The sequence below is a fragment of the Hydractinia symbiolongicarpus genome, chromosome 1 (assembly GCF_029227915.1).
Source record: "Hydractinia symbiolongicarpus strain clone_291-10 chromosome 1, HSymV2.1, whole genome shotgun sequence".
Classification (NCBI taxonomy): domain Eukaryota; kingdom Metazoa; phylum Cnidaria; class Hydrozoa; order Anthoathecata; family Hydractiniidae; genus Hydractinia; species Hydractinia symbiolongicarpus.
Window position 1 is genome coordinate 12688415 of NC_079875.1, and position 27104 is coordinate 12715518.

Below are 27104 nucleotides of genomic sequence, written 5' to 3' on the forward strand. Positions count from 1 at the left end.
ATCAACCCATTTATTCACGCATAACCAAAAAAGTGTCTCCTTAATGAAGCTTCCGCCGTTAAAGAGATTGCGCTTATAGCAGCAGTTGCTTAGAACAAGTTATTCCGGTTTTTGAAATCTTTATTAAGTTTTATTATTGCAGGAAATGCAGGAGCATTGGATTAACTGCAATAATAATTTAAAGAATGACGTAGATACAGCTAAAAAACGGTAAAATAAAAGAAGTACAACCTACCTGAAATTGGCCACGGCTGCCACTCTTTTTATAGAATAAATTTGAGGAGAGTTAAGGACTTTTGATGAAAATTCTGAACCATTTTTGCGAAGATGGTGGTAGTTTCATAAAAGTAATAAGGAAATATGAGGACATTTGCATATTTTCCAAAGAAATTGAAGAGATTTGAGTAAATTTTGAAGGTAAAAAGTAGCAGTGCTAAGCCTTTCGACAATAAAAAATTGTTACAGGTTGTAAAACTGAAAAAGATTTAAGTGAGATTTTTTTAGAAATCTTCTTGCAGACCAGCATTGAGGAGTTTCGAGGAAACTTTTTAAAATTGGGGAGCTGGTGCAATTTTTGACGAAGAAAACAATAACGCAATTCACCTTTACATTTCCCATTATACCTATTATATATCGCAATTTTACAATGTCATCAGATATGTTAGATGTAAAGGTTTGATGCACATACTTTTTAAGCTGAACCATTTGGTTTTCCTGAATCCATAGTACTACAAACGACTGTTTTTGATCTCTACATGACTGGAAATGTTCTTTAAACTTTACAAGAAGTCGCAGGAAAAGTAGCCACAACTCTTAAAGCAACTTTCACTTTTTTAACTCGAGTAAAATTAACTGCTTTTAACTTGAGAAACATACTATTAGGTGAACAAATCTAAAAAACATAGTTTTTTAAATATTACTCTAAACCGTATCGTTTTTTTCCGGGAGATTAGTGAAGCGACTATACCAAGGCAAATCAATCTTTCAATTCTGAATGAATCTAATTCTAACATAGGAATCGTAATATTTCATCAGAAGGAATTTTCTGATGGTGTGTTTGATCAGCAAAGTGTCATAAATGGGGTTCGGGGACTTCCTTCAAGAATTGCCTCAAAACGGCATTCTTTTCTAACCATCAAGTAAAGTATTCCATTTAAAACACCACACAGCTGAGAAGAAAAACATTTTGATTGTTCTCCCTTTTTTAGGTATAACATCTTTACAAACGAGAACGAAGTTAGAAAAACTTTTTAAATCTACTTTGCATTGTTGTAAACTTTTTGCTGTTTTCAGAACTCACACTCGCTTATCTAACTTCATCAGATTTAAAGATCTGTTACCCAAAGAATTAAAGTCAGGCATCATTTACAAATATAAGTGTAGTGGCTGCGACGCCACTTATATAGGTGAGACGTTCGCGTCACCTAAAGGTTCGGGCAAGCGAGCGCCTCGGAGTGTCTCCCTTAACAGGTAAGAAATCAACCTCATCTAATTGCACGGCAATTAAAGATCATCTTAAAGCCTGTCACATCACATCATCTCTTGACGATTTTAGTATACTCTCTAGGGGTAACAACCGGTATTTGCTAGAGATTAAAGAGAGTTTGTTCTTAATGCGGGATAGTCCCCATTTGAATAACAGCATTAGATCTGCTCCATTGTATTTTATACAATTAGTATTTAATCTGTAACTATGGTTACTGTTAAATTTGTATATATTTAGGAGAACTTTGTACTTTTTGATTGCTTGAAAATGGGTTTGTAAAACACCCAAAACGTCGCAAATAATGTAGTTTTTAGGTGAGATTTAATTTGTAATTAGTTATGTTCAAAATTCAAATCCAAATTTTTTCAAATAACTATTTTTGAGCCTGAGTTTTTCATAGTATACTTCAATAAAATTTTTGCCATTAAGAATAACCTAAGCATATTTTGAGCCTGAAAAATTACTTTTCATAATCATCCTTAAGTGTCATTATGGAATTTCGATTGGTTATAAAAAAATGTATCCTTTTAAAAAGCATATGGTTGATGGAATGCAATTAAATACTCTTATGCCGTTTCTGGGTTGGAACCAGTGTCACAAAAAAATATAAGTGGTGATTGGTGCAGAAATTGGGTAGAAATAATTTTGTTTTGCTGATCAAAACATTTTAATGGAAGAAATTTGATCAATTCCCTTTTAGGATTTTACAATTATTGCATAGCTACTGACCTTCTTTAACTTTTGTTTTTTTAATTTCTGTCGATCTTTCCCATAGTGGCAATCCAAATACCTTCTTCCTAATATCATATATGGCACACCAGTAACATCCCAATAAATTTTATGGGCTTTCTCGTGTAGATCTAAACAGCGAAGACACAAAAAATGAATAATTACTTGCTTATACAGCTAGTACATTTGTGTAAACTACCTCCGAGTTATAATTCAAATTTTTTTTGAAAAATACTCTGCTTTTTCATTTTGTGGTTTTTATAGGAAGGAAAATTTGACTATAGATAACATCTGGACCTAATAAGGTGGCACTTGATTTTTCATAAGTGGCATTGCAGCCACTGTAGAGCACATCAATGTGCTCTACAGTGGCTACAGGGCTTCTACTTTCGAAAAGTACACAACTATTTTGCCAATATCTGTACTAGAATGTACTAGCTGAAGTCCACTAGTCTCACCTAATTAATCATTGTTGATAGTTTGGTTTGCCCACCCACCCACCACTTTTCAATAATTCGTTTTGTTATTATGTACATCAATCACTTCATCCATTGTCATGGATGTCTACAACTGTTAACGTACCGATTACTCCCGCAATCAACCATTACCTACGTAGCAACCCGAAAATTGGGCCATCATTAGACATAAGATAAACACCTACTTCTATGACAACAACGATCAACAATGCTAGATGATTTACAACATCACATGGATGGGTCGATTGGCACATATACCCAGTGCTCTTGCCTCAAAGTTTTCTCTTTCAACAAATTAGCTGAATGTATTCTCGGATTTTGGTTAACTGGCCTTATATTTTCTGATCATTTTCATCATAATTGGCCAACATATTTGTTTTTAACACCAAAATTTAAGGAAACATGCAAAAATATCACGGTCAATCTCTTAAAAAATTTAAATTAAATTAAACTTTAAATTAAAATAAATTCTGTTCTAATAATGCTTTGGTATTCTAAATTTCAAACATTGAAGAAAATCAACAAGATTTTAAGTAAAAAAAGTTATATTATAGTTAAAATGTTTTTTACTGTGGTTAGTAGTATCTTTTTACTGACAAGTTTAAGTGGCGCCATAGATTAGTGGTTAGCTCTCGTACTCTGTGCGGGGGACCAGGGTTCGATTCCTTTTAACGGCGATTCAAAATAGGCGAGTGAATGTTACCATAGCCTCAGGAGCCATGTGAGGGAAATTGGGGAGATGGCACATTGTGAGCCGTTGGATGTTGCCAGGAGTTGTCTAGCAGAGCGTGGGCCTTAATTGGTTCTGCGTAGCTCAAAAAGAGCATTAAATACTCTAGGACTCTCCATCTAGACCATGGTCCCTCCTGGAAATAATAGACAGGGTATATCCCTGGATACTTTGTGAGGCTAGCCATGTAAAATATGCATATCTATCTATCAATCTATCTATAAGATCCAAAGAAAAGAGCTTAGCTAGAGCTACTGCTAAGCTAGAAAGTAAAATATATTTTTATAAAACCCAGCTATAGCTACAAAAATGCTAAACTATACCTATAGTACCAACATTTTTAGTTGTTTTAATAACCAAAAACCGTTGGATGCGTTCTGATTCATGGTTTTTGATGGTGTCGGATACTTGTTTGCCATGGTTTAGTTTAGCTCTGAAAGAAACTGCCAAATAAAAACATAGAATACAGCAATTTGAATTTTTTAAAGTCACAATTTGCATTATTCTATATTCATAACCGGTGAAACAAAACGTCCAAAAATATAAGCATTTGCAGCAATAAAAAAATAATAATAATGTTTTAAAAGCCCCGTTGGTCGTTATAGATAGATTTAATTTTACCCCCCGGTTTACCATGGGCCGTATCTCACGGAAATAAAGTTTATCAACTGAAAAAAGAAAACCAAAGCAAGGAAGGTTGTCTCTTTTTCAGAGTAATCCTGAAAAAAGTTATTTCAAACAATGTTTACTCATCATGTTGTTAAATTAAAGCTGATTTGTTTCTTTTATCATTTTTGTGTTCTGGGAACGAGGTTGCTTTCTTTTTTTAAAAAAATATCGAATTCGAATGGTAATTCGAATCTAAAGCGTAAAAAACAAAACTGTTGTTGTAGAGCGGCTCTTGTTGTCGAGCGAGTATAAAAAATTTATGTTGTTGTTAGAAATATTTAATACAAAGAAGAAAAACGTAGATGATATAACGTCAAAAGGAGAACTGATTGGAAATGTATCAGACAATTGTAGCTAGCTATACATTATCAATTTGTTTTCTTTGGGATGAAGCGAAGTTTAGTTATCGAAGTAAAAAACTGATTGGACTTTTATCCAGAGAACACTCAATCAAGTCTAGATATATTCTTAGGATATTCTTACCTTCTGACCTATTGTTCAGAGTATTTTCCTACTAAAAAAGTGCTTCTTAAAGAAATTATTTTCTGGTTCAAGACACAACAACAAACTTAATATTTAAGGAAAATTTAGCTCTGATAGAAACGGCCAAATATTGCTCACAATCTGCATTATATTTATAACCGCTAAAACAAAACCTTTCAAAAATATAAGCAGGTCCAACAATAAATAAGATATATAAAAATGCAAAGGGTCTAACAGAATCGAAGGTGTCTAACAACGGTTATGTAAAAAGCTAAATCTGCTAAACTTGCTTTGCAATGTCAGAAGTATACACCAGGGGAACTAGTATACCAGACATTAGAAATCGTTAAGTCCCACAAAAAAGTTTATTGCTAAATATCCACAATGCACAGTTTGTAATGCATCATAGCAAATCAGCTATTTAGTCTATTGTATACAGCAACCCTTCCAGTGCACAAACGTTCCGTGCAAGATAACAATGCAACGTTTTCGAATTTAAAAATCGAATAATGTTTCAAACGACCATAGCGAAACAGATGAACTTCTGACCCTGATATATCAGTTCGGGAGATGACACTAAAAGGGAAACGGTTTCCCATGTTTTATAGGGAAATTCCCATGTCATACCGGGAAATGGTTTCCCATATATATAGAAAACTCTTTCCTAAACTATTTTTTTTGATTTTAACTTGGGTTTCTCTTTTGGGAAACCGTTACCCATTCTCAGAACCATTTTACGGAATTGCAGAAAGAGGCTACAATAATTTTTTTTCTTTCGGTGAAAATTCGCGGGAAAATATTCCCTTTCTATTGGTTAAAAATTTGTAGTGCGCTTGTTAATCAGCTCATGCGCAGATTCCTTTTTATTTTGGTGGTTTCCATAATGGGAAACCATTGCCGTATTTCTGGCCTGTTTGGGGTAAAGGTTTCCCAAATGGGAAACTGTTTTCCAAATAGACCATTTCGGAGATTATGTGCCATTATGAATCTGCGGAACTTAGTGGTGCAAGTTGAACTTTGGACTTCATGTTTTATTCAGTCTTTTGCCTAACGGAACTGCTGGCGGCAGGGCAGTTTTGCTTTTTGTTATCTGTTTTTATCTTCTTGATATTAATTTTATGATGTATATTTTGAAAAATACTTTTATTAGGCAATTATCTGTACTTTTAATTTCTTTTTGTACAATAAAGGCAACTTAATATATCCTAAAAACCTTTAAACTAGCTATATAATTAGTAATTGATGCTTGGTTAAAGGTGATTTCATTGTATATTTAGAAATTGTGTTAAAATTGTGAAGCTGCTTTGTGCAATATATAAAGATATTGGCATTGGATTTTTAACTTGGATTATACTTTACTTTAGAGAGAAATTTTGGATATCGGAAATACCTTACTGGATTTGGACTTGAACTTTGTTTTTGAATTTGTAAAGAAATGTTTAAGTTGTAGTATTTGTGAAGAGTTATAATCCATTGTCAAAATATTTGTCAAAACTCTACAATGTTATCTATTCCTAAAGTGAAACTTAAGCTCGCAAAATAATCTGGCTTCTTCTCTATGATAGTGTAAAAAAATTCAATAAACTGCCCATAGAGATACGGTGAAGAGAGTCAGTCGCAAATTTTAGGAATAGAGTCATTAGTCATTTTAATTGCAAATAATTTTTATTATTTTTATAATTTTGTTTTTCTGTAATAATTACACTAATCTGTATGTTTGTCCCTTGATTCGTCTTAAACACTCCTATCTTTGAGTCTTTCAAGAGTTGTATTAGAAAGAATACCTGTCTTTCTTTTCTGCTTTCGCTATTGCCATATAATTTTTTGTACGCCTCCCTTATTGAAAAAAATCAAAAAGGGAAAAATGTAGAAATTAGTTTACTAGACTAAAGTGGTATTCAATTTTTTGTTTTTCTATGTTATATGTTTCTGTTGCAATGTATATTTTACATGATGTTTTGTTATATATATATACATATGTTTTTTATTGGTTTCTTTATCAGGACACGCAATTATAGCAGTAATTTATTACTAAAGTGTAAATATTTTTGATAAATAAATAAATTCTCCTGTGAAGCTCGTTTGAGTTATTGGCATAATAAGTTCCATTGCAGAAAAAGCTCTGGCGATTAACTCAACTATTACTCAGTCCACGAACGGACAAGAAGTCAGTCAGCTGCCTCACACTAAGTTCTAAAAAATCTTCATACATTGTAAGAGGCATAATTCGATCGTAAATATATGTTTAAAGTTGATTAAATATCCACTCAGAGTTAAATTTTAAATGTATTAAATAGGAGTCAAAAATAATAATAAAACACACTCAGTATTACCTACGTCCTACACGTGTATTTAATTGCTATTTATAATTCATTAATAGATCAAAGCAATACGCCTAAATGGATGTGGTCTGGTGTTATCAATGTTACTTAGATAAAAACATTACGAAGACCTAAACACGCTAATAGTGTATACAAAACTTGTTTCTTTTTGTTTGTTTTAAGAGAGTTTTCTACTACAACATATAGAGTTCAAAGTTCAACTTGCACCACCAGGCTTCGAAAATCCATAATGGCACATAATCTCCGAAATGGTCTATGGGTAGTGGTTTCCCTTTTGGACTCCAGTCCTGAACTGTATAGCTAGCTATATTCTTACAAAAAAAGTTCTTAACTTTCTGGACAAATACTATACTCATTATTCTGAATATATTCTTAGCATGTCCATGTCCTGAAAATATATAATGCCTTAATAAAATAAAGCATGCTATAAATAGCCCATAGTTAATGGCAAATTCTTTTTATATTTTAACAAACAATCGAGGTTGGACATAATCTTAAGATATTCTTAACTGACGCTAAGTATATTCTTACAAAAAATATGTTCAGGCTAAAGACAAAACATATTTAAGGGAAAGTTTAGCTGGAAGCGTGTAAACGGCTTAAAAACTTTATTCACCTACAGTACCGCTATCAGGAAGCCTAACATCGTGATCGTGTATCATGCGCGACACCCACGATCCACGATCCTATCGTGTCTGTCATGATTATAAAAATATTAGTTATTAGATCGCGAAACTATCGTGGTGATCATGTTCATCGCGATGGATCATGAAAACCCTGATAGTTTCGCGATGGAAATCACGATTCATTTATGCAAATTTCTGTTTTTCTTTGATCTACAAAAGCTCTCCTAAATTATTAGAGTTGCGAAATACGAATCATTCAAGAAGGCTAACACAAATCTTTTTTAGGAAAGCCTATTTAATTGATTTGTTTTTACTTATGGCTGCACTAGTTATTATAGATATGATTAAAGGAATACGACGAATTTATATCTTGCGCTCAGTAGCTTTTTAGTACCTTTAAAATTCAAGCTTTTTAACTTCAAGCTTTTTATAGTCGTTTTTTGAAAAATAAAACTTGAAAATAACTAAAACAAAATAATTAAAACATAAAAAAAATCATTAACAAAACAGAATATTATTTTAAGTAATGATTTTCATGATCCATCGCTAGCCTTGTTATCAGCCACCGTTCAACTTCGTAACTTTATTTACATTAAATATTTTTAGTTGCACAAGTAGTAACAAAGTTTAATAACTTTAATACTAAAACACTCAAGATTTTTCGGACAAGTGTTTTAATTCCCGGCCGTGAACGTGAACATTGATAGAACATACCCTTCAAGTGTTCCCCACGCTGAAATTAATAATTTCTGTGGGGTGTACAGGAGTAAAGGAATTGTGTTTTTACTTCTCCTTCTTAAATTTTTTTTTTAAGTTCTAAGATTTTAAAGATTTAAGATCGCACGCGTGGTAACTTTGATTTTTCGCCTGCGTAAAATTGTAATTTCCCGCTTAAATTTTTTAAATTAAAGTATTTAATAATTTTTGTTTTGAAAAAATATAGTTTCTACAAGTGAATGTTTTTTATAACTGGTTTCACGCTGCACACTTGCCGTCCTGCTCCAGTTGAACATGATACATTTACGTCATTATTTGATAACACATTATGTTTAAAAGAATGCCTTTACTATTTGATATGCCACAAATACGTAGTCATTATCAACTTTTGATATCTTAGACGTTAAAAATGGCGCCTGGACTAAATTTATACTTGAGACAACGTATTGTTAATCTCGCTAATTTAGGAATTAAATTTACTAAAATTTCATCAATATTATTGAAAGAAGATAAAGCTTTGGTATCACGACAAGCAATATCTAACGTATATGCGAAATTTAAAAATACAGGTTCGATTGCGCCAAAATCAAAACCTGGTCGACGCAGGATTTTGGAAACAAGACATTATGATTTTATAGACAGTTGCTACGAAAAAAACGATGAACTCACGTCAATAGGTAAATTTTTTAATTAAAAATATTTTTTTTATTATTTTTTACAAACTTAATAAGCAAACAAAAATTTCACAGCAAAGCCGAAAAACTTCTCTGTCTTAAGAAAAAGCCCTGAGTACGAACTTGTCTAAAGGAATGTTTGTATTATATTTTTATCAGAAGAATGAAAAAAAAATCAATTTAGTAACAATATTTTTATTCGTTAAATGAAAAGTTATATGGTTTAGTTCAATTCTCTCCCAATCAAGATAGTTTTTTCTTTTCTACACTTTGTAAAGTTTTTGTAAATTTTTATCATAAAAATAGTTAGCTACTTTAACATAACATTTACAACTTTTTTCCAAAGAGAGTTTTCAAATTAATTTGATCTTTATAAAACCATCCTGAGGCATGACTAAGAATAAATGTGCTAAAATAAATAAAATAAATTCTTTCTGCAGATGCAGGAAAGCCAGTCTTAAAACGAAACCCAGTAAAAAATAAAATTTTGTGAAACGTATTAAGGATGAGTGCGAAGTTGAAACAACGTTAAACGCGATGATGTGTTGCCAGATTTGCTATATGTTTTTTGCATTAATTCTAGATATTTTTGATTTCTCTTTCCCCTTTTAAAAAGATGTTTTAAACCTTATTCAACATGATTTTTCTTTGGTATTACATCACGAGAACATTCGTCCGAAAGCTGTATTAAGGTACAGGACACCTAACCTCTCCCATGTTCTGGTTATATTTAACTTGCATGGGTGCACACTCTTCTCGCAGTATTCTCTGTGACGATGAAGGTCGGACTGACTTGTGGCATGGTTCCAAATGGTCTTCCGTCTTTCGTTCGAGTCTCAGTGTAATGCACCAGCCGAGCATAAGAGTGTCAGCATGAAGGAAAGGGGCCGACTTTAATGTTCTCTATACCTTTATATAACTTTCACAATTCTTCCTAATAACACCGACCGCTTTTTGATCGCAGGCTTCATAAGCTTTGTGTTTTTGGTGCCTCTTATTTAGCACATTCATTTAAAATATAAGAAAAATATATCGTAGATAAAATAAAATCACGACCGACCGACCGACCGACCGGGTCAGTGCTGAAACCCTCACCTCGGTGACGGCAAACAAATTTTTAATTCCAGCCTAACAAGAAATCATGGTTGGTTAAAAATCACACATATAGAAAAAACTAGTCAAGAATAAAACCTATCGCGGACGTATATTTTGATTGAGATTTTTAAGATGTGAAGAGGTCGTTAAACTTCAGCAAATGAAACTGGCTAAAAAGAGAATACGGTGATCTTTTTTTAATTGCTTTTGATTTAAATTGTTATTAAAGCAATAAAAATTATATAGCATTTCAGTGAAACAATTGCATCGTGACGAACACGATTTTATTTTTTATATGATCGTTAAACTCATGATGCATCGTGACACGATAGATCGCGTCTCCCACGATGGCATTATTTCACCTTTGAGCACAAAGATCGTGGATCGTGGGTGTCGCGCATGATACACGATACACGATGTTAGGCCTCCTGATAGCGGTACTGTAAATTCATTTCTCTACCAGATATATAATCTAAATAACACACCTGCTTCCCTTTCGCTTTCTCAGTAGGCCGCTGAATCTGTTTTGTTATGATTCGCACATGTCCGTTTCCTGTAGGCATTGCACGAAATGTTACTGTTTATTTCACGCTGCCGAATAACAGATATTTTGTTATCTTACCCCAAGTAGGGCAAATTTCTTTAAAGTAAAACATTTTTTAACTCATCCTACTGAAGATTTTAGACCAAGTTTGTCTGTTTTTAGACCGTCACATAACCTGAATTCTTCTGAAAATTTGACGTTGCAATGTTCATTCATTGTGTTAGCTGTTAAAAAGGACGGCGAATTTGATATCGTGCTCCCACAAATACTCCTTTTTCAATGCTCGACTTTTTGCTTTTTTTTTTCATACTTGCGCTACGTAGGGTGAAAGCACTCGGTGTAGGGACAAACAGTTTTATCCGACTTTGTATAACACTTAACTTTCTACGTGCGACCACATTATTTTGTTTAGATTTTACATAAAAATGCACAGCACATACGTTCACAGCTTCACGTTGGCTTGTTTACAATACAAGATTTTTCACCCTAGTTTGCAATTTTATTTATGTTCTAAACTCAAGTACACATTTGAAATATTCTCAGATCCGTTAGTTGGGCTACATAGACATCTAATGTAACTCCAATTTATAAGAAAGACTCAAACTTAATAATTAGTAATCGGCCAATTTTGCTATTATCAAATGTCAACAAATTTTTTGAAAAAGCACTTAAAAAATGTCTTAATAAATTTCAGTTTGGATTTAGAGAATGTCATAGCACAAAACACGCATTAATAGCTACAGATAACTGAAAAGATCAGAAACAGCGACAGTGGTGGTGAGTATGGATGCGGGGTGTTTATATAGATCTCCAAAAATCCTTTGACACAGTCAAACACGGCATCCTACTAAAAAAACTTAACCACTATGGAGTTAGAGGTATAGTTAATAATCTTCTGCAATCCTATCTCTCAAACAGATCACAATATGTTACAGTAAATGTTGTCAAATCTGAACAGGGACCTCTCTTATTTCTTATTTATATAAATGATCTATCTACATCCATCAAACACTCTATGGTATTTCATTTTGCTGATGATACAACATTATTAAATTGTAGCGCCTCCCTGAAAAAAGTTAATGAACAAGTGAAGGTGCTACGAACCGGTTAAAGTGCTCACATTCTGTATATCCTGCGCACATATTAAAAATCCGGCAAACACTTTTTGTGCAATGAACATACCTGCGCAGTTTGCTCGCTGGTTCATTATTTTTTTCAGAAAAGTATAGTACAAAGAAACATTTCATCAAGACTCATTCTGGAGGAAAGCATGACTAAGGCTGGAGAAGATAAAAATTCTAGATATATCTATATGTTCGAGTCTGTCTGTCTGTCTGTTCGAGTCTGTTTATGGCGCCGTAGATTAGTGGTTATATGGCGCCGTAGATTAGTGGTTACATGGCGCCGTAGATTAGTGGTTATAGCTCTCGTACTCTGTGCGGGAGACCGGGGTTCGATTCCTCTTGACGGCGATTCAACATGGGCGAGTGAATGTTACCATAGCCCCGGGTTAACCCAAGCCATGTGAGGGAAATTGGGAAGATGGCACACTGTGTGGGCCGTTGGATGTTGCCGGGAGTTGTCTAGTAGAGCGCGGGCCCTAATTGGGTCTGCGTCGCTCAAAATGAGCATTAAATACTCTAGGACTCTCCATCTAAGCCATGGCCCCTCCTGGAAATAATAGACAGGGTATATCCCTCGATATTTGTGAGGCTAGCCATGTAAAATATGCACATCTATCTATCTATCTCTGTAAATTACATACATGCCGGAAAAATAGCCATTTTTGTTTTTCACTGCCTCCAGCTCGACTTTCGTGTAAGTCACTAAAGTCGAAAACCAACAGCCGTTCTGTAGCACCTTGCGTAAATTTTTGTAACATTTGTCAAAGTGGTTAAAAATTCTAAAAATTGTTTCATGTTGTAAATTTCATAAATTTCAGGTAAATTTATTTGTTCTTTCTAATTAGGGTTATCATTACGTTTCCATGACTTTATAGGCATTTAAAATAGTTTAACCCAACTTTTAATCCAGAGTAAGGGATGTCCAAGACTGGAATGTGTGTAGTTTGATGACAATTTTCATTGTTGTCACGGTCAAACTGTACAACCCCTCTTGCTCTGCTGAAAAGTTTTGAAAACAAATTTAATTTACCATACAAATTGTAAAGTTTGTATTTATTTAAATCATGAAGGATGTTTAAACAATAAAAATATATGTCTATACTTGTTTTGTTATTATTCTTAAGATTATAAGCAGTTACCTTCTGCTTTAATCAATATTCAATCATGATTTTTCTTGAATAAAAATTATATGTTATTGTATTAATACAGATCAAAAAATGAAAACTGAAAGTATTGAGTTTATTTCATCCCTGCAGAAGAACACATCACATATTAGAAATATATGTATCCTGGCTCATGTTGATCATGGTTAGACCACTACTATTTTTTTTATCTTGTTACATAATTTTGCTGTTTATTTATTTGTGTTTGTACAATCACAGCATGTTTTATTCTTGCTACCAAACTTTTTAGGAAAGACAACTTTAGCAGATTGTCTGATAGCAAGCAATGGCATCATATCAAGTAGGCTTGCTGGAAAGGTAGAGTTAACATCTTTTTTAAGTTTATGTCATAAATTTTGCTGTGCTGTTTCTTTTAGTTTGGACTTTTCTTATTCTGCATGAGTTAAATTGATTTTATTTGTTTTTGTCTTCTTAATTGTAGCTCAGATACATGGATAGTCGAGAAGACGAGCAGAAGAGAGGCATTACCATGAAATCAAGTGCAATTTCACTTTTTTATAATTTAGGCAAGTTTAACTATCATTACATCATTGCATAAGATTTATTAGTTGTACATTAGCATATAATCCTTCTTAAGATCTCTTTAAGCTTCTTTTAATATAGGGCAAGACTGTCTTTGTCAACTTAAACCAATAAACACAAATTATTTAGTTGCATGTTTTGTGCTGATTAGTGCATTCCTGTTTCTGTGTTTGTAAACCTACTTGCAAGGACCTTTGGGTTCCATTTAATCCCAGTGTGATCTTATGTTTACCCAGTAAACAATGAATGCAGTTTACTTTACATTTAGTCATTTGCTGTCATGTTGAGTTCATGCTGAAATTTCATAAATGATACCTTAAGTTGAATAATTACAGTTGTTTCTCGTAAATTTGAAAGGTAGTAAATATATATATTTAAAAATGTGTAATAAGTGGAAAAAAAATATCAGCCCTCATTTTTTTGTTAAAAAGGCCAACTACTATCAATCTGCTTCCTCAAGTCAGTCTGCTGTCAGAGACAGGAACATTACTTCGGTAATGTAGGCTTTTCAAGGGCCGTGTGATACCACACACAATGACAATATAATGACTGGTATGCTATTAATAGCACCTTTGAAATATAATATTTGAAATAAAGAAGCATGCCTATAATGTTTGAGTTTTTTGCCACACTATTATCAAGATCTTCCTTAAAAACAGGACAAGTAAAATTCCATAAGATTTTTCCTGTTTTAGGAATACCCATTAATGCAAATAAGTAAGAAGTGGGAAATTTGGTTAAAGGGGAACTTCAGTCAAATTAGGTTTTCTTTGTAAAAGTAGTATCTTAAGTAGAGTAAAACGGGCTGGAAACTCGGGTAAACAATCACGAAACTGGGAAGTCAAATGAAAATGATAGGGAAACGAGGAAACGACTGAGAAGCAGGAAAAACTGGGGGATTGTACTATTTAATTGTTATCATAAAGCCGTAAAACTTGAAAATAGCTATGTCGCTATATTTATTTCACATTGATGCTAATACGTTGCATTCATTTGAAGAATTTTATTCACATTTTGATCAACAACACTTTTCCTTACTTTGTTTACATTATTATCACAGCACGGTTACCATTTTTCGGGGGCAGTTTAAAGTACAGCTGTGTCGCTGTATAGTCCACAATATATGTTTTCACTATTAGTGCTAGAGGGGAGGACAAACAAAATGAAAATGTAAGACATAATATAGTTTTAGTAAGTTCTAATGAACACCTTTTTAATTTTTATCGTTTGAACTTGTGGTCCTGAATTTTCAAAAAACGTCTTAGGTTTTCATGTAAGTACGGGGCCAGCGAGGGACCAGGAACGATTGAGAGCGAAGCACTGACTCTAAGTGTTGCAACGACAACAACAACTGTTCGAATGTGACCGCCATGATTGATTTATTTCATGCACCATGCTTTCTGGTCGTTTTCTATAATTCTTGATTCTCATGTTTTCCAGTTTCATAACGTTTTCCCCCGTTTCCCTGTAGTTTCCCTGTCGTTTGTGATAGTTTCCCTCGTTTCTGATGTTTCACATTATAGTACTTACGTAATAAATATTGATACACTTTTGAATTGCTAAAATTTTTATTTATGCCTTTACGGTCTTTAAAAACATCTTCAATATTTAATGCTGAAGAATTTTTCAAGGTTGGGTAAATTGAAAAAGATTAATATACTAGCCAACTATCAAATGTCTCATTGCGCAGAAAGTTTGAAGGATCAACAACTCCTTTTAAATATTTTGTTTATTTCTCTAACATTATTCATTCATTGATTAAATTTCCTGCAGTTCTGGCAAAGCTTTTGTCATAGAAAAACATTTCAACAATTTCAGATTATAGTTTGTTCTTTTCCATTAAAAGTACTTTATTTAGCTTTTTTGATTCTTTAATTTTTTTTTTAACATACAAGTTCACAACTCTGTAGTTCTGTTCCCTGCTGAGGATTTTTATAATTATTATAAACAAATCGGACATTTAATTAATCCACCGCAGTAAAGTGATTTCAAAATATGTAAATAAAAGATAGAATGATCATGCCGAAATCGTGAGATGACACTAACAGGGGTAGAAATATATAGTTATAACCTTTATATTTCGGTTCAATCATTATTAATCTTATTAAGCAAAAAGGCATAAAACTTTATTTATAGCTGTGTTGTGCGCATGCACAAGTAAAAAGGCTAAAATCTAGAAAATAGAACTTTTTTTAACTGGAGTTTCCTTGTGTTCCACTGGGATAATCTACAACAAAACATCCTTGTTCACCAGATATCTAATCCGTTGTAATAATATGTCCTTGTAGTATTATGTAATACTAGTCGTTGCCCGTGGAAAAGTCCACGGGTTCGCCCGTCCTTTATATTTACCCGTCGCAACAAAGTGGATAAAAATATTTTGCATTTGATTTCGTGTTTCTGTAACATTATTTTCTAACTCAGCGGGGGGTCCGCGCAGAGACGGACAGACGACGGCTATTATTATAGAGATGTGTCTGTGTGTCTGTAATAGGCAAAGTGGATGTGTTCTTTTTCCTTTATTCTCTTTGAAAAAATATGTCTGATTTGATAACTGCCTGGACGTTACAACACAACGTTAATGCATGTCGACTGATGTCAATTCACTAAGTGGGAATAACGGTTTGCAGTGCACTTTTAAGTTTAGGGCTAAATATTTAAAATGAGTGGAAATAAATGGCAGGTGAACAACTGGGACTAAAAGGGACCAATTTCCTAAAGCTGGTTTAACCCCCAATATCTCTTTACCAGTTTGTCAAAAGCACACAATCTTATACATCTTGTGATCAACGTTTCATGCTTTACACAATAGATGTCATGGGTAAACGAGAATTCAAAAACATGTTTGGGATATTTGAAATTTTTAAAGACCTGCCTAAGTTCATTTTTTTCACAGACCTTTCTGGCTACTAATACAATAATACCTTAAGCAGAAATTTAATTTCATTTATTAATGCACATAACCTGCCAAATGCAAAAAGTTGTTCTGAAAATTAATATTTTTCTGTATTAGAAAATGGTCCTTGTATAATAAAATCATGGAATGTTGATTTTTGTAAATTATTAAGATTTATGTGTTATCTTTGTTAGATCTTAAGAACTACTTGATCAACTTGATAGATTCACCAGGACATATCGACTTTTCTAGTGAGGTTTGTTTTTTGTATTGACTTCCTTAACTTTGTTCTATTTCAGTCAACAAAATTTTGTTGTAGGGGAACAGAGGTTTGTTCACCCTAATTTTACCTAAGGGGATTAGTAAATGGTCTTTCGTTGCCCTATTTTGTTGTTAGGGTAAAGGTTACTAAACAAGTCGTGGCCACAGGATGCATGCATGGAATCTTTGATCAAATGGCAAATGTGATATGTTTTTCACAATTTTGTTAATGTATGAAATATTCTGACAAATTGCTACTTTTATGTTAATTCCTGTGGATTGTTCGGCAGGCTAATGACTAGTTTATTATATTTTCAGGTATCCACAGCTGTAAGGTTGTGTGATGGTGCACTTGTTGTTGTTGACGTAGTGGAAGGTGTCTGTCCTCAGGTATATATAAACAAATTCATGTCGGTTTATGCATTCTGTATGTAAAACAGTAACGTTATTTTCTGAACAAGCAGAAACAACTATTAGTAAAATCCAAATAAAAGAGTGGAAACAACATTGAGTTTATGCTGGTGTGAATTTCATGCCAATATATAATGCATAAACCACCCCTTAACTACTACCGTAGTATGCCCTTATCAAAATAAGCAGCACTCGTTTATGGCGTGATAAATTTTATTTTTGGCTTTGAAAGAAAAAGGGAAAGTAACAGAAAAATAGCAAAACTGAGTAAATGTAACTACAAATATTTGTGATCCTTGATGATTGGTCAATTTGTAAAAAAAATAAGATTGCTGCAAATGTGCTATGAGTGTAAAATATTTTATTCTTATTATAATACCTGTATACGTCTGTCTGTATGCTACGCAAAATGGTAGCTTAGCTTCACAAGTAGCAAGACGCACGTGATGCGGTATAAAAAGGACGGGCAACCTGTGGATTTTCCACGGGCTAATGACTAGTTCTTATAAATTTAACATTGCCATGTCGACATTCTTGGTGTCCTATTAACTCCTTTTTTATTTAGACTAATGCAGTTTTAAGACAAGCCTGGCTAGAAGGTATAAAACCTTGCTTAGTCTTGAACAAAGTGGATCGTTTGATCACAGAATTAAGAATGTCTCCCATCGAAGCATATTATCATTTGCAGAAGATCATGGAGCAGGTGACATGTTTCTGTGCTTTTTCAGGGACCCAGGTTTGGGAAACTTACTCAATTTGATCCCATGTTGTCCCTAGTTAACCATGCGGTAAAAAATGACTGAGGTCACCACTCTGTTAAGTTACTTGGCCTCAAAGTTTTAATGGAAAGGGATAAACTTTTATGTAAACTTGATTTTGTAGTTACAGAGTTAGAAACAGTATTTCAAAAAATACAGTTTCGCTATACCATAAATATGATGGATTGTAAATACACTTCTAAACTTCTTTAGGTGAATGCAGTGACTGGTAATCTGTTCAGTGCCCAAGTAATGGAGCAATCTACTAAAGATGAAAATAAAGAGAATATTACCTTAAATGAAGGGGAATCTCAGGTATTAATTTTATTTTATTGAAGCTTTATTTTGGTCAAAAGAGGATTTTATTTACCCGTTTTTAGAAAAACTGCTGTCTAAGTAAAAATGATGATATCAACAAATTTTTTCACACCATATTCTCATATTGAATATGGGTGTGTGCTTTAGCACCACTATACATTATGCTTGCTCTTGTCCATTTGTCAAAATCTTTGATAATTTCTGTAACTGTTATTCAAAAAGTTTTCTCTCACATTTGATGTACATTCTTCTGTACAAACTGTGTAAACCTTTTTCACATACTAATATGTTGAACATTATTCGCAGGTGTTTGACTGGAGTTCTGGACTAGATGAAGCAGATGATGAAAACATATATTTCTCTCCTGCACAAGGAAATGTCGTATTTGCTAGCGCTATTGATGGCTGGGCATTTGGGTATGTTTAAAAGTAATTGAAATTGCAATAAGTCCCCCTATATTGACACTAAAATAATATAATATAAGAATATCTTGTGCACATATTGATTTGTCAACTGTTATGATTTATGATTGGGAAAAAACTAAAAAACTCAATTGATTAGGATTTTAATGAGTGATTTCTGTTTTCCTTATTTCCAAGTCTTACTGTTGCTGTCCTGTTTTAGAATTGACACATTCGCAAAACTGTATTCTGAAAAGCTAGGCATTTCTTCAAACATTCTACTGAAAACGCTTTGGGGCGATTACTTTCTAAACTTGAAAGCAAAGAAGATATTTAAAGGCGCACACGTGAAGGGGAAGAAACCACTGTTTGTTCAGTTTATTTTGCAGAACATATGGGATGTCTACGAAGCTGTGTTGTTAAACAGGTTGGTGTGAATTGGTATATTCCCCCTTAAGGTTTTTGCCTTTCTTTAGATAGTCTGTTTTTTTTGGATTTTTTTGAATTAATTCCTTAAAAAAGGGGAAATTATGCTTTGAGACATTTTCTTTAGAGGAGTAAAACCTCTAGTTTGTTTCAAAATACATAACAGGTTAAGTTATATTTATTGCGGTGGCTAGCCACCTCTTTGTAAATTACCTTGATTGGGCTGACAATGGGCATGCGCTTAGCAAGATATAGAGAGCATGTGTGATCTCACAAGTCATGGTGCTAACTGCTACTCCATATGATCAGAATATTTACATATCTGGGAAACTTTTTCCTATTTTGACATCATTGTAGGAAACTTTAGCAATAGGAAATTAGAATATTCACAGCAGGGTTTTTTATTGCTGCAGAAGAACTTGGAAAAATTAGGGGATTCTGTAAAATTTTAACTGCATTTGCGGATTTTAGTTATTTAATTTAATATGATAAGTTCAAAGGGGCTAATGCTTATTAAACACAGTAACCTATTGTTTTTGTGTTGTTTTAATTCTAATTTCAAGGGAAACAACGCAGCGCTGAGATGTGATGCAAAAAAGGTTATGGAGACAGCACTTTAGCAAATATTAAGAAAAATGGGCAGAGAATAACGCTGATCCTTACATAAACAGCCCTAAATAATGCTGGATAAAACTTGCCTTACAGCTGTAGTTTAGAAAAAATATTATGGACGATGTCTCTCTTAATACTTGGTATTTTTTATTTTATACTTCTACATCAATCTTTTTTTAGGGATAAGGAGAAAATTGATAAAATTGTTGCTAGTTTAAAATTAAAAATTTCAGCACGTGATTCAAAGTATACAGATTATCGAATACACTTGCACGCCATCTTGCGACAGTGGTTGCCTTTATCAGATGCTTTGTTGGGTATGGTTTGCAAAGTACTGCCCAGTCCCCTTGATATGAAGGAAGAAAGGGTGAAAAACTTGATGTGTAGTGGATTTAAAAAGTTTGAATCTTTCAGCTCCGAAACACAACAACTAAAATCAGGTAAACATCTGTTTTTGTCCATTAGCATTTTAAAAGATTTTATCTTTTCCTTTTGACATCACTTCACGGTTGTCAGCCACCTAGATTGTCCGAAACAAAAGGTCTTCTCGAATATCCTGAGATACTCTAAAATTTGGTCCTGACAGTTAAAAGGATTCTGAAATATCTAAAGAACGATAAATTTGAACAAAATGTATTACTGAAATTACTTGAATATGCTGAATTCTAAAGTGTTTTAAATTTCATGTTTGTACCAAAATCAGGACAGATTATGGAATTTGTCTATTACGTTTGTTGGCAACACTATAAAGGCTGATTATACTAGATATATACTGAATATTTTCCAATTGCATTCTTACTTAGAATAACACTATTCATAACTTCAGGTGGTTATTTCTGCAAAATGCTTTCACTTATATGGTTGCAACACCTGCTCAAAACTCCCCTATTCCTTTAATTTAGAAAAGTCTCCTTAAACCTCATAGATTTAAATTTCCCCTTAAGTCTTATCGATTTTAATTTTTTTTTCAAAATGCATAGAATTGCCACATGGGTGCAGAAATAATTTGTTCTTCCCTCATGGCATTACCTTTAAAATCTTCTCAAATATTTTCAATTTTTTCAAGGAAATGTTGTCATCTACTCAAAAAAGCTTACAAATTCTCAATTATTTATTGTTAATACTTTATTTTGGATCACAAAATTAAGAAAGGCAATTTCCACCTTTTTAATACTTTTATTTATCGATAATAAGTATCGATGAAAGCACAACAAGTGCTCAACAAGACAACCACCTAAGATATCAGTCCTATTCTCATGCCTGGAGCTAACCAAACGTTTATAGTCCCTGGCATGACTCCACCGGAGATTAAATTCAAGACCTCCTGCAAACGCTCTACCCCTGGTCAACCACTCTTAGTGCAATTCATCACCAGTCTCCTTCTTCTTTTTCAGATTTTTTGAAATGTTCTTCAGCTGACGAAGCACCTGTCATTGTATTTGTTTCAAAAATGTTATCAGTTCCAACCAGTGTATTGCCACACAATAGAGCAAGGTAAAATATTAACTTTAGTGAATTGTTATGATACACAAACTTAGTTTTCAGCATCAGTGGAGTGCTTCTTTTTCTTTAAAAGACCTTTATAATGCTGATTTTAAAAGTTGGTTATTATCAGAAAGCATGATAGAAAAACCTATGGACAAAGGATCTTCACCACGATCATACAATTGAACGATAATCATAATTGATTCATTGAGAAACAATAAAATAAAGAATTTCAAACTAACAATGGGGGTGTGTTTATTATGGGCCTAGGTTGGTTTTTTAGATTTTTGTTGCGCTGTGTAACAAAAAATTTGTAGTAGAGTCTAGGACTAAGAATGCGCGGAAAAGCGTTGGAAACTTAAATTAACTTTTACAAACTTGTTCTCAGTGGTCTCAAAGATTTTTTTTAGCCTGTACAATTATTCGTTGTTTCGAATGCCTTTTCACCATTTTTTTATTTACTGATAGACCTCTAACGAAAGAAGAATTAACAGCTCGTCATGAAGCTGTGAAGCAAAAAATCGCGGAGCGTGAGACACATAATGAAAACTCCACCGGAGATGATGTAGACCAAGTGACAAATACAAATGCAGCTGACACTTGTGAGGAAGCGACCCCTACGGTGGAAGCTACCAAGGATGGCGAAACCTTTATAGCGTTTGCACGAATATTTAGTGGCACGTTAAAAAAGGGAAGCTCGCTTTATGTGTTAGGTCCAAAATATGATCCCTCGAATGAACTCGAAGAAGTGTCATCGATGACTAATGGAGAGAAGTATGCAGTTACTTGTGATTTGGTTTATAATTTGGCTGCTCGAATTCCACAAATACTATTTCCTCATTGTAAAGTTTGTATGTTTGTATCATCAAAACTTTTTATTAATATGTTACGAATTCACTCTTTCTGTTTTTGACTACTTTTCCTCCACAAAAATGGAAAAAAATGATTTTTTTACCATGCGTAAAATTTCTTTTTATAGATCCGATTTAAAGTGTAAATTAGCAGTTTCTATAACTAATTCTGAAGCAATAGTTATTAACGCAGGATTCCAATAGCTTGTCGTTGCTCTATCTATATTATAATACCCGTATACGTCTGTCTGTCTGTCTGTCTGTAAAATTGTAGCTAAGCTGCGCAATAGCGAGAAGCACGAAATGCGGTATAAAAAAGACGGGCGAACCCGTGGATTTTCCACGGGCTAACGACTAGTTTCTTATAATTGAGCGAAAACTTTTGGCAATGAATTTTAAAATCACCAAAAATTGCTAGCCTTCGGATAAATAATCATAATTTTCCACCGTGTTCAAGGTGTAGAATCGTCCTTTGCTCTTTCTAACAACATAGTATCGACATATGAGGCATAAAATAACATTGAGAATGCCCTAAAAATGTATTGAATTTGCCAGGTCTAACATATCACAAAAAATTATCACACTCCACTGCTAGTAAAGATCATTTTCTGTTATTTTTTTCAGTGCAAATGATTTGGGCAACCAGCTTCTTGATAAACACATGTCAAGGTGCAAGATAGAAGATCTTTATTTAATGATGGGTCGAGAATTTGAGTTGTTTGATGAAGTTCCAGCTGGAAATATATTAGGTAAAGTGCTTGTGATGTGAACTTCATGGTGAATATCTATTTCACATTTTAACAGCGAGTTTATGTACAACAGTAAATCAATACTTTATTTTCTATTTCTTATTTTCATTCATGAATTCTGCATTTTGTACAATAGGATTCCTGAAGTTCCTGGTTTACTGATGATTTTTTCAGTTCAAATCTGAAATTAAAATCACTTTTTTATCATCCTTTTTTTGTAGTCAGTAACAAAATATTTTTTATAAAAAAAGAATAATTCTGAATTTTCAAGTTTTTTTGTAGGATCTTACGTTGTGTCGTAGTGACTTGACAATTTTAAATATTTCCCATCAATTCCCATGTTTGGGAATGTAAAAAAGACCTTAAACGTGTAGCGAAAACCTTGAAAATGGCAGACACTTTATTTCCTCGAAGTAAAATAAAATGTTTTATCGGAATACAAAAATAATAGCACAACCTTTATTGTTTTAGGTATAAACGGTTTAGGCGATCATGTTTTAAAATCTGCAACAGTCAGCACTTCTTTAGCTTGTCCACCATTTACGCCGATGCATTTAGAAGCTATGCCAATAGTCCGCGTGGCTGTGGAACCGAAGCAACCAAGTCAGCTACAATTTCTTATAAGTGGTATGAAACTGTTGAACCAAGCGGACCCGTGTGTGCAAGTGTTATTGCAAGAATCAGGTATAAATGCATTGTTTTTGTTTGTTTCCTTGTTTGTTTGTTTTTTCGTTCGTTCAGTTGGCCATATAACTATCAAATTTTCCTTATTTGATGCAAGAAACTTTGCACCAAGGACTGATTGGGCGATAGCTTTTCGACAGCCTCAAATTGATGGAAAATTTGATCCCACGAATAATTAGAGCTTTTGGTTATTGACTTACCAACTAAATACCAAGAAACAAGTAGCTAATGCCAGCAAAAAGGTGGAAGCCAATACAAGTCCTGAGACATCTTATGTGTTATACCTAGAAACTGTTTTTCAGTTTGCCAAAAAAAATGTACGAAAATTAATATAAACCCTAGTTTAAAATGTTCATACTGAACTAAATTATTCGTCGAGCCAAGGTAAGTGTCAACCCATATGCGGGCTTATTTTTGCGTCACCTCGAAATCTCAACAAATTTGGGCCATTCAGATATTTCAATTAAAATTTGCATTTGTTTTTTATATTTTTTTATTACGTTTAGGGGAATACATAATAGTGGCTGCAGGCGAGGTACATTTGCAAAGATGTTTGGACGATTTACGCCAACGATACGCAAAGATACAAATACGCGTATCAGATCCTATCGTGCCGTTCCGTGAAACAATCGTTGCGCCCCCTAAAGTCGATATGGTTAATGAAGAAATAACCGAAGAGAATAAAGTCACTGCGCATTACACACAAAGGCTGCCAGCATTTATGTTAAAAGAGATAAATGTTTTTAGTGATACTATTCACAAAGGAGGAGAACTTGCCACCGTTTCACAAGACAATGGAGAACAGGCAAACGCAGATGGCGGTACGGAGAGGTTGACAAAAACACAGCTCTCTGAACTTCGTAAAAGCAACAAGATAAAAGAGAAATTAGGACTAATCGAAGCGCTGACATCCAACAAACAGTATTGTATTTGTTTACACGCGAAACCAATTCCTCGAGATGTGATTGGTTGTTTAGAATCGAACGCGCATTTGTTGAAAATTCTTCAAAAAATTGCCAACGAAAACTCAGCGGACGAGAAACAGAAACTGTTAAATAATTTAACGTCGACTACCAGAAATGAGATACAAAAATTTTACGACAACTTAAAGACGTTGTTCGCTGCGTCTGGAAAGCTATGGAAGGGGGCTGCGGATAAGATTTGGTCCATGGGTCCGAAGGGAACGAATAATAACTTGTTATTGAACAACATAAAAGATTACAATCGAACTAATATATGGCAGGGAATAATAAACTCATCTAATGCTGATAACACATTAAGAGAATTTGATAATAGCATTGTTAGTGGTTTTCAAGTGGCTGTCCAGGCGGGCCCGATGTGTGAGGAACCTATGATGGGAGTAGCCTTTTTTGTGGAAGAGTGGAACATTTTAGGTAAAAAATTTACCTTTTTTCTTACTAAGCTTGCCTTTAGTGTAAAAACGGCTCAAGTCTTGTAAAATTTAAGTATTGCTCTTTGCGACCTTTTTTAGAAACTTTGAGACTGCAAATAAAAGTTTTAAGGATGAAACAAAAATTTGAGTTGCTTGAAAAAACATTTGTTTTGAAATTAAGAGAAATGTCAAGTCCTGTAAAAACTTAATCTACACGCACTAATTTAACGCTATTTTTATCGTTTAGAAAAAGTTAGTTCCGATGAAACGTATGCTCCACTTTCTGGTCAGTACATATCAGCGGTGAGAGAAGGGTGTCGATGTGCTGTGATGGCACAACCCATGCGTCTTATGGCGGCTATGTATAGTTGCGAGATTCAAGCTACTTCAGACGTGCTCGGGAAAATGTATGGCGTGCTTGGCAAGCGAGAAGGCAAAATCTTAAGCGAAGATTTAAAAGAAGGTTCGGATATTTTCCAAATCAATGCTGAATTGCCGGTCGCCGAAAGCTTTGGGTTTGCTGAAGAGATACGCAAAAAGACAAGCGGATTGGCCAGTCCGCAATTAGTGTTTAATAGATGGGAGGTAAATTTTAAAACATTTGATATAAGTTTTTCTAATTGTTTTTCTAATTCTAATTATATTTGATCTCTGTGATCATACATGTATATACACGTATCTCTGCGCAAAATGGTACCGCAATAGCGAGACACGAAAAATGCGATATATTCGAATTTATCTACGACCACCGATTTGTGTCTCGTGTCACGTGTCTCTGCGCAAAATGCTACCACAGTAGTGAGACACGAGAAATGCGGTATGTTTGGATTTATCCATTAGCCACTGACTTGTGTCTCGTGTCACGTGTGTGCGCAAAATAGTACTGCAGAAGTGAGACACGAGAAATGCAGTATATTTTAATTTATCTACGACCGCCGATTTGTGTCTCGTGTCACATGTCTCTGCGCAAAATGTTACCAAAGTAGTAAAAGGCTAGAAATCTAGTATAATAACAATATTCACATGTTGTCTATATGTGCACGCGCAATGCATAATGATTAGACAAAATTTATTTTTAGGTGATTGACGTTGATCCGTTCTGGATCCCAATAACGGAAGAGGAATACGAGTTATATGGTGAAAAAGCTGACAGTGAAAATCTAGCTTTAAAGTATGTCAATAGTGTACGAAAACGTAAGGGTCTATACATCGAGAAAAAAACTGTGGAATTCGCTGAAAAGCAAAGAACACTGAAAAAGAATAAATAAGTAAATCAATCAATTAAAACTAAATATAAAATTGTATTGTTTTGTTTTCTAAACCGGTTGTATCATCCCACAGTAAATCAGAAAGTAAAATGTTTGTGATTTTTGTTTTGTTGTGTGTTTTTTTTATTGGGCGCGAAATGTTAAGATATTTGGTAAAGAGCTGGCGAGAACATGTTTACAGCTTTTAGGGCATGTTTATTCACTGCTGTAAACAGCCTCGAAAAAATACTCTTAGATCAACTTGTCTTATAAACGAATTCCTGAATGTGCTCGTTCCCAGCGTTTGTCGTCCGCTTTCTTATATCAACACCGTTAGACGAATAAGTAGGAGAAAAAGGCGCTGAGAACGAGATGGGGAATTTGTAATTGAGGTTATCGTTTTTTACTGCTAAATGGCAAAACATCAAAGATATTAAAAAAATTGTGAATTGACAGGTCTCTTACTGAAAATCATTCAGCTATAAGTTGTGTCTATGGTCACATAATCTAGGTTGAACCCCCAAATTTATGCATACAGCGTAGGTAAATGATTTCCATTAATCGCCGTCGTGGACTTGGTTTACGGCGGCAAAACAATAATTGTGACGGCGAAAAAAAATGGAAGTCAGTTACTACAAGCGAAGTATATTATTGCGGAGCTAAGCCAGCTAGCGAAGCCCATTAGCCATTTAGGCGAGCGAAAATAATTCTTACCAAAGAACTTTTTTTAAAAGTTAGTCAGGTGTCCACTTATAACCTTTAATCCAGTTCTACTTATGACCTCTAGATTTGGGTACTGGGTTTGAAGTGACTTTTCGGCGCGAAATGTGCAACTCAAAATGGGAAATCGATCACGACGTTCAAAATTTATTCTCTTAAATAAGAGAAAAGGAAAAAACGGAAACAATAAAAATTGCTAAAAAAAGTTAAAAAGTTTTGTCATTTTAGCAGAGTGAAATAAAAAAATATTAATAAAGTTTATCTTTATGCCTGTTTTATGATGGCTCCTTGAATCATTAAGGTTAAAAAAACCGTCAGTGCTTTAAAGAGGAAAAAAGAAATAAACTCAGGTTTGTAACGATATTACTTTAACTTTCTTAGGTAAAGAATCAATCGTCTTTTTATATTTATTTTGCTAGTTAACAATTTCTTGGAGGAAAAAAGCTCCAACAAACTTCCGAACCTGCTTTTATTTTTATTTACTCTACAAT

The 27104-nt window shown here is 33.8% G+C and overlaps 1 protein-coding gene and 1 long non-coding RNA gene across 3 annotated transcripts; one reads left to right on the top strand and one right to left on the bottom strand.

Annotated features, from left to right (window-relative positions):
- Positions 1-87: 87 nt before the first annotated feature.
- On the bottom strand, positions 88-11020 carry LOC130640248 (uncharacterized). Its single transcript, XR_008982373.1, has 3 exons — positions 10513-11020; positions 2216-2346; positions 88-308 (listed from the first exon to the last, which is right to left on the bottom strand). It is a non-coding gene; the product is annotated as an uncharacterized LOC130640248 (long non-coding RNA).
- On the top strand, positions 11020-26022 carry LOC130640222 (elongation factor-like GTPase 1). 2 transcript variants are annotated; one of them, XM_057447136.1, is made up of 18 exons: positions 11020-11449; positions 12905-13003; positions 13109-13176; positions 13301-13385; positions 16492-16553; positions 16877-16948; positions 17535-17672; positions 17941-18042; positions 18352-18461; positions 18670-18873; positions 19665-19924; positions 20879-20978; positions 21438-21743; positions 22445-22569; positions 23041-23253; positions 23760-24647; positions 24894-25231; positions 25726-26022. In XM_057447136.1, the coding sequence occupies exons 1-18, from the start codon at positions 11359-11361 to the stop codon at positions 25912-25914; spliced, it is 3450 nt and encodes a 1149-aa protein (XP_057303119.1). In that variant the 5' UTR covers positions 11020-11358; the 3' UTR covers positions 25915-26022. The 2 variants fall into 2 exon arrangements, with proteins under 2 accessions (XP_057303119.1, XP_057303120.1); XM_057447137.1 differs by lacking the exons at positions 11020-11449; positions 12905-13003; positions 13109-13176; positions 13301-13385; positions 16492-16553 and adding an exon at positions 16736-16789.
- Positions 26023-27104: the final 1082 nt, after the last annotated feature.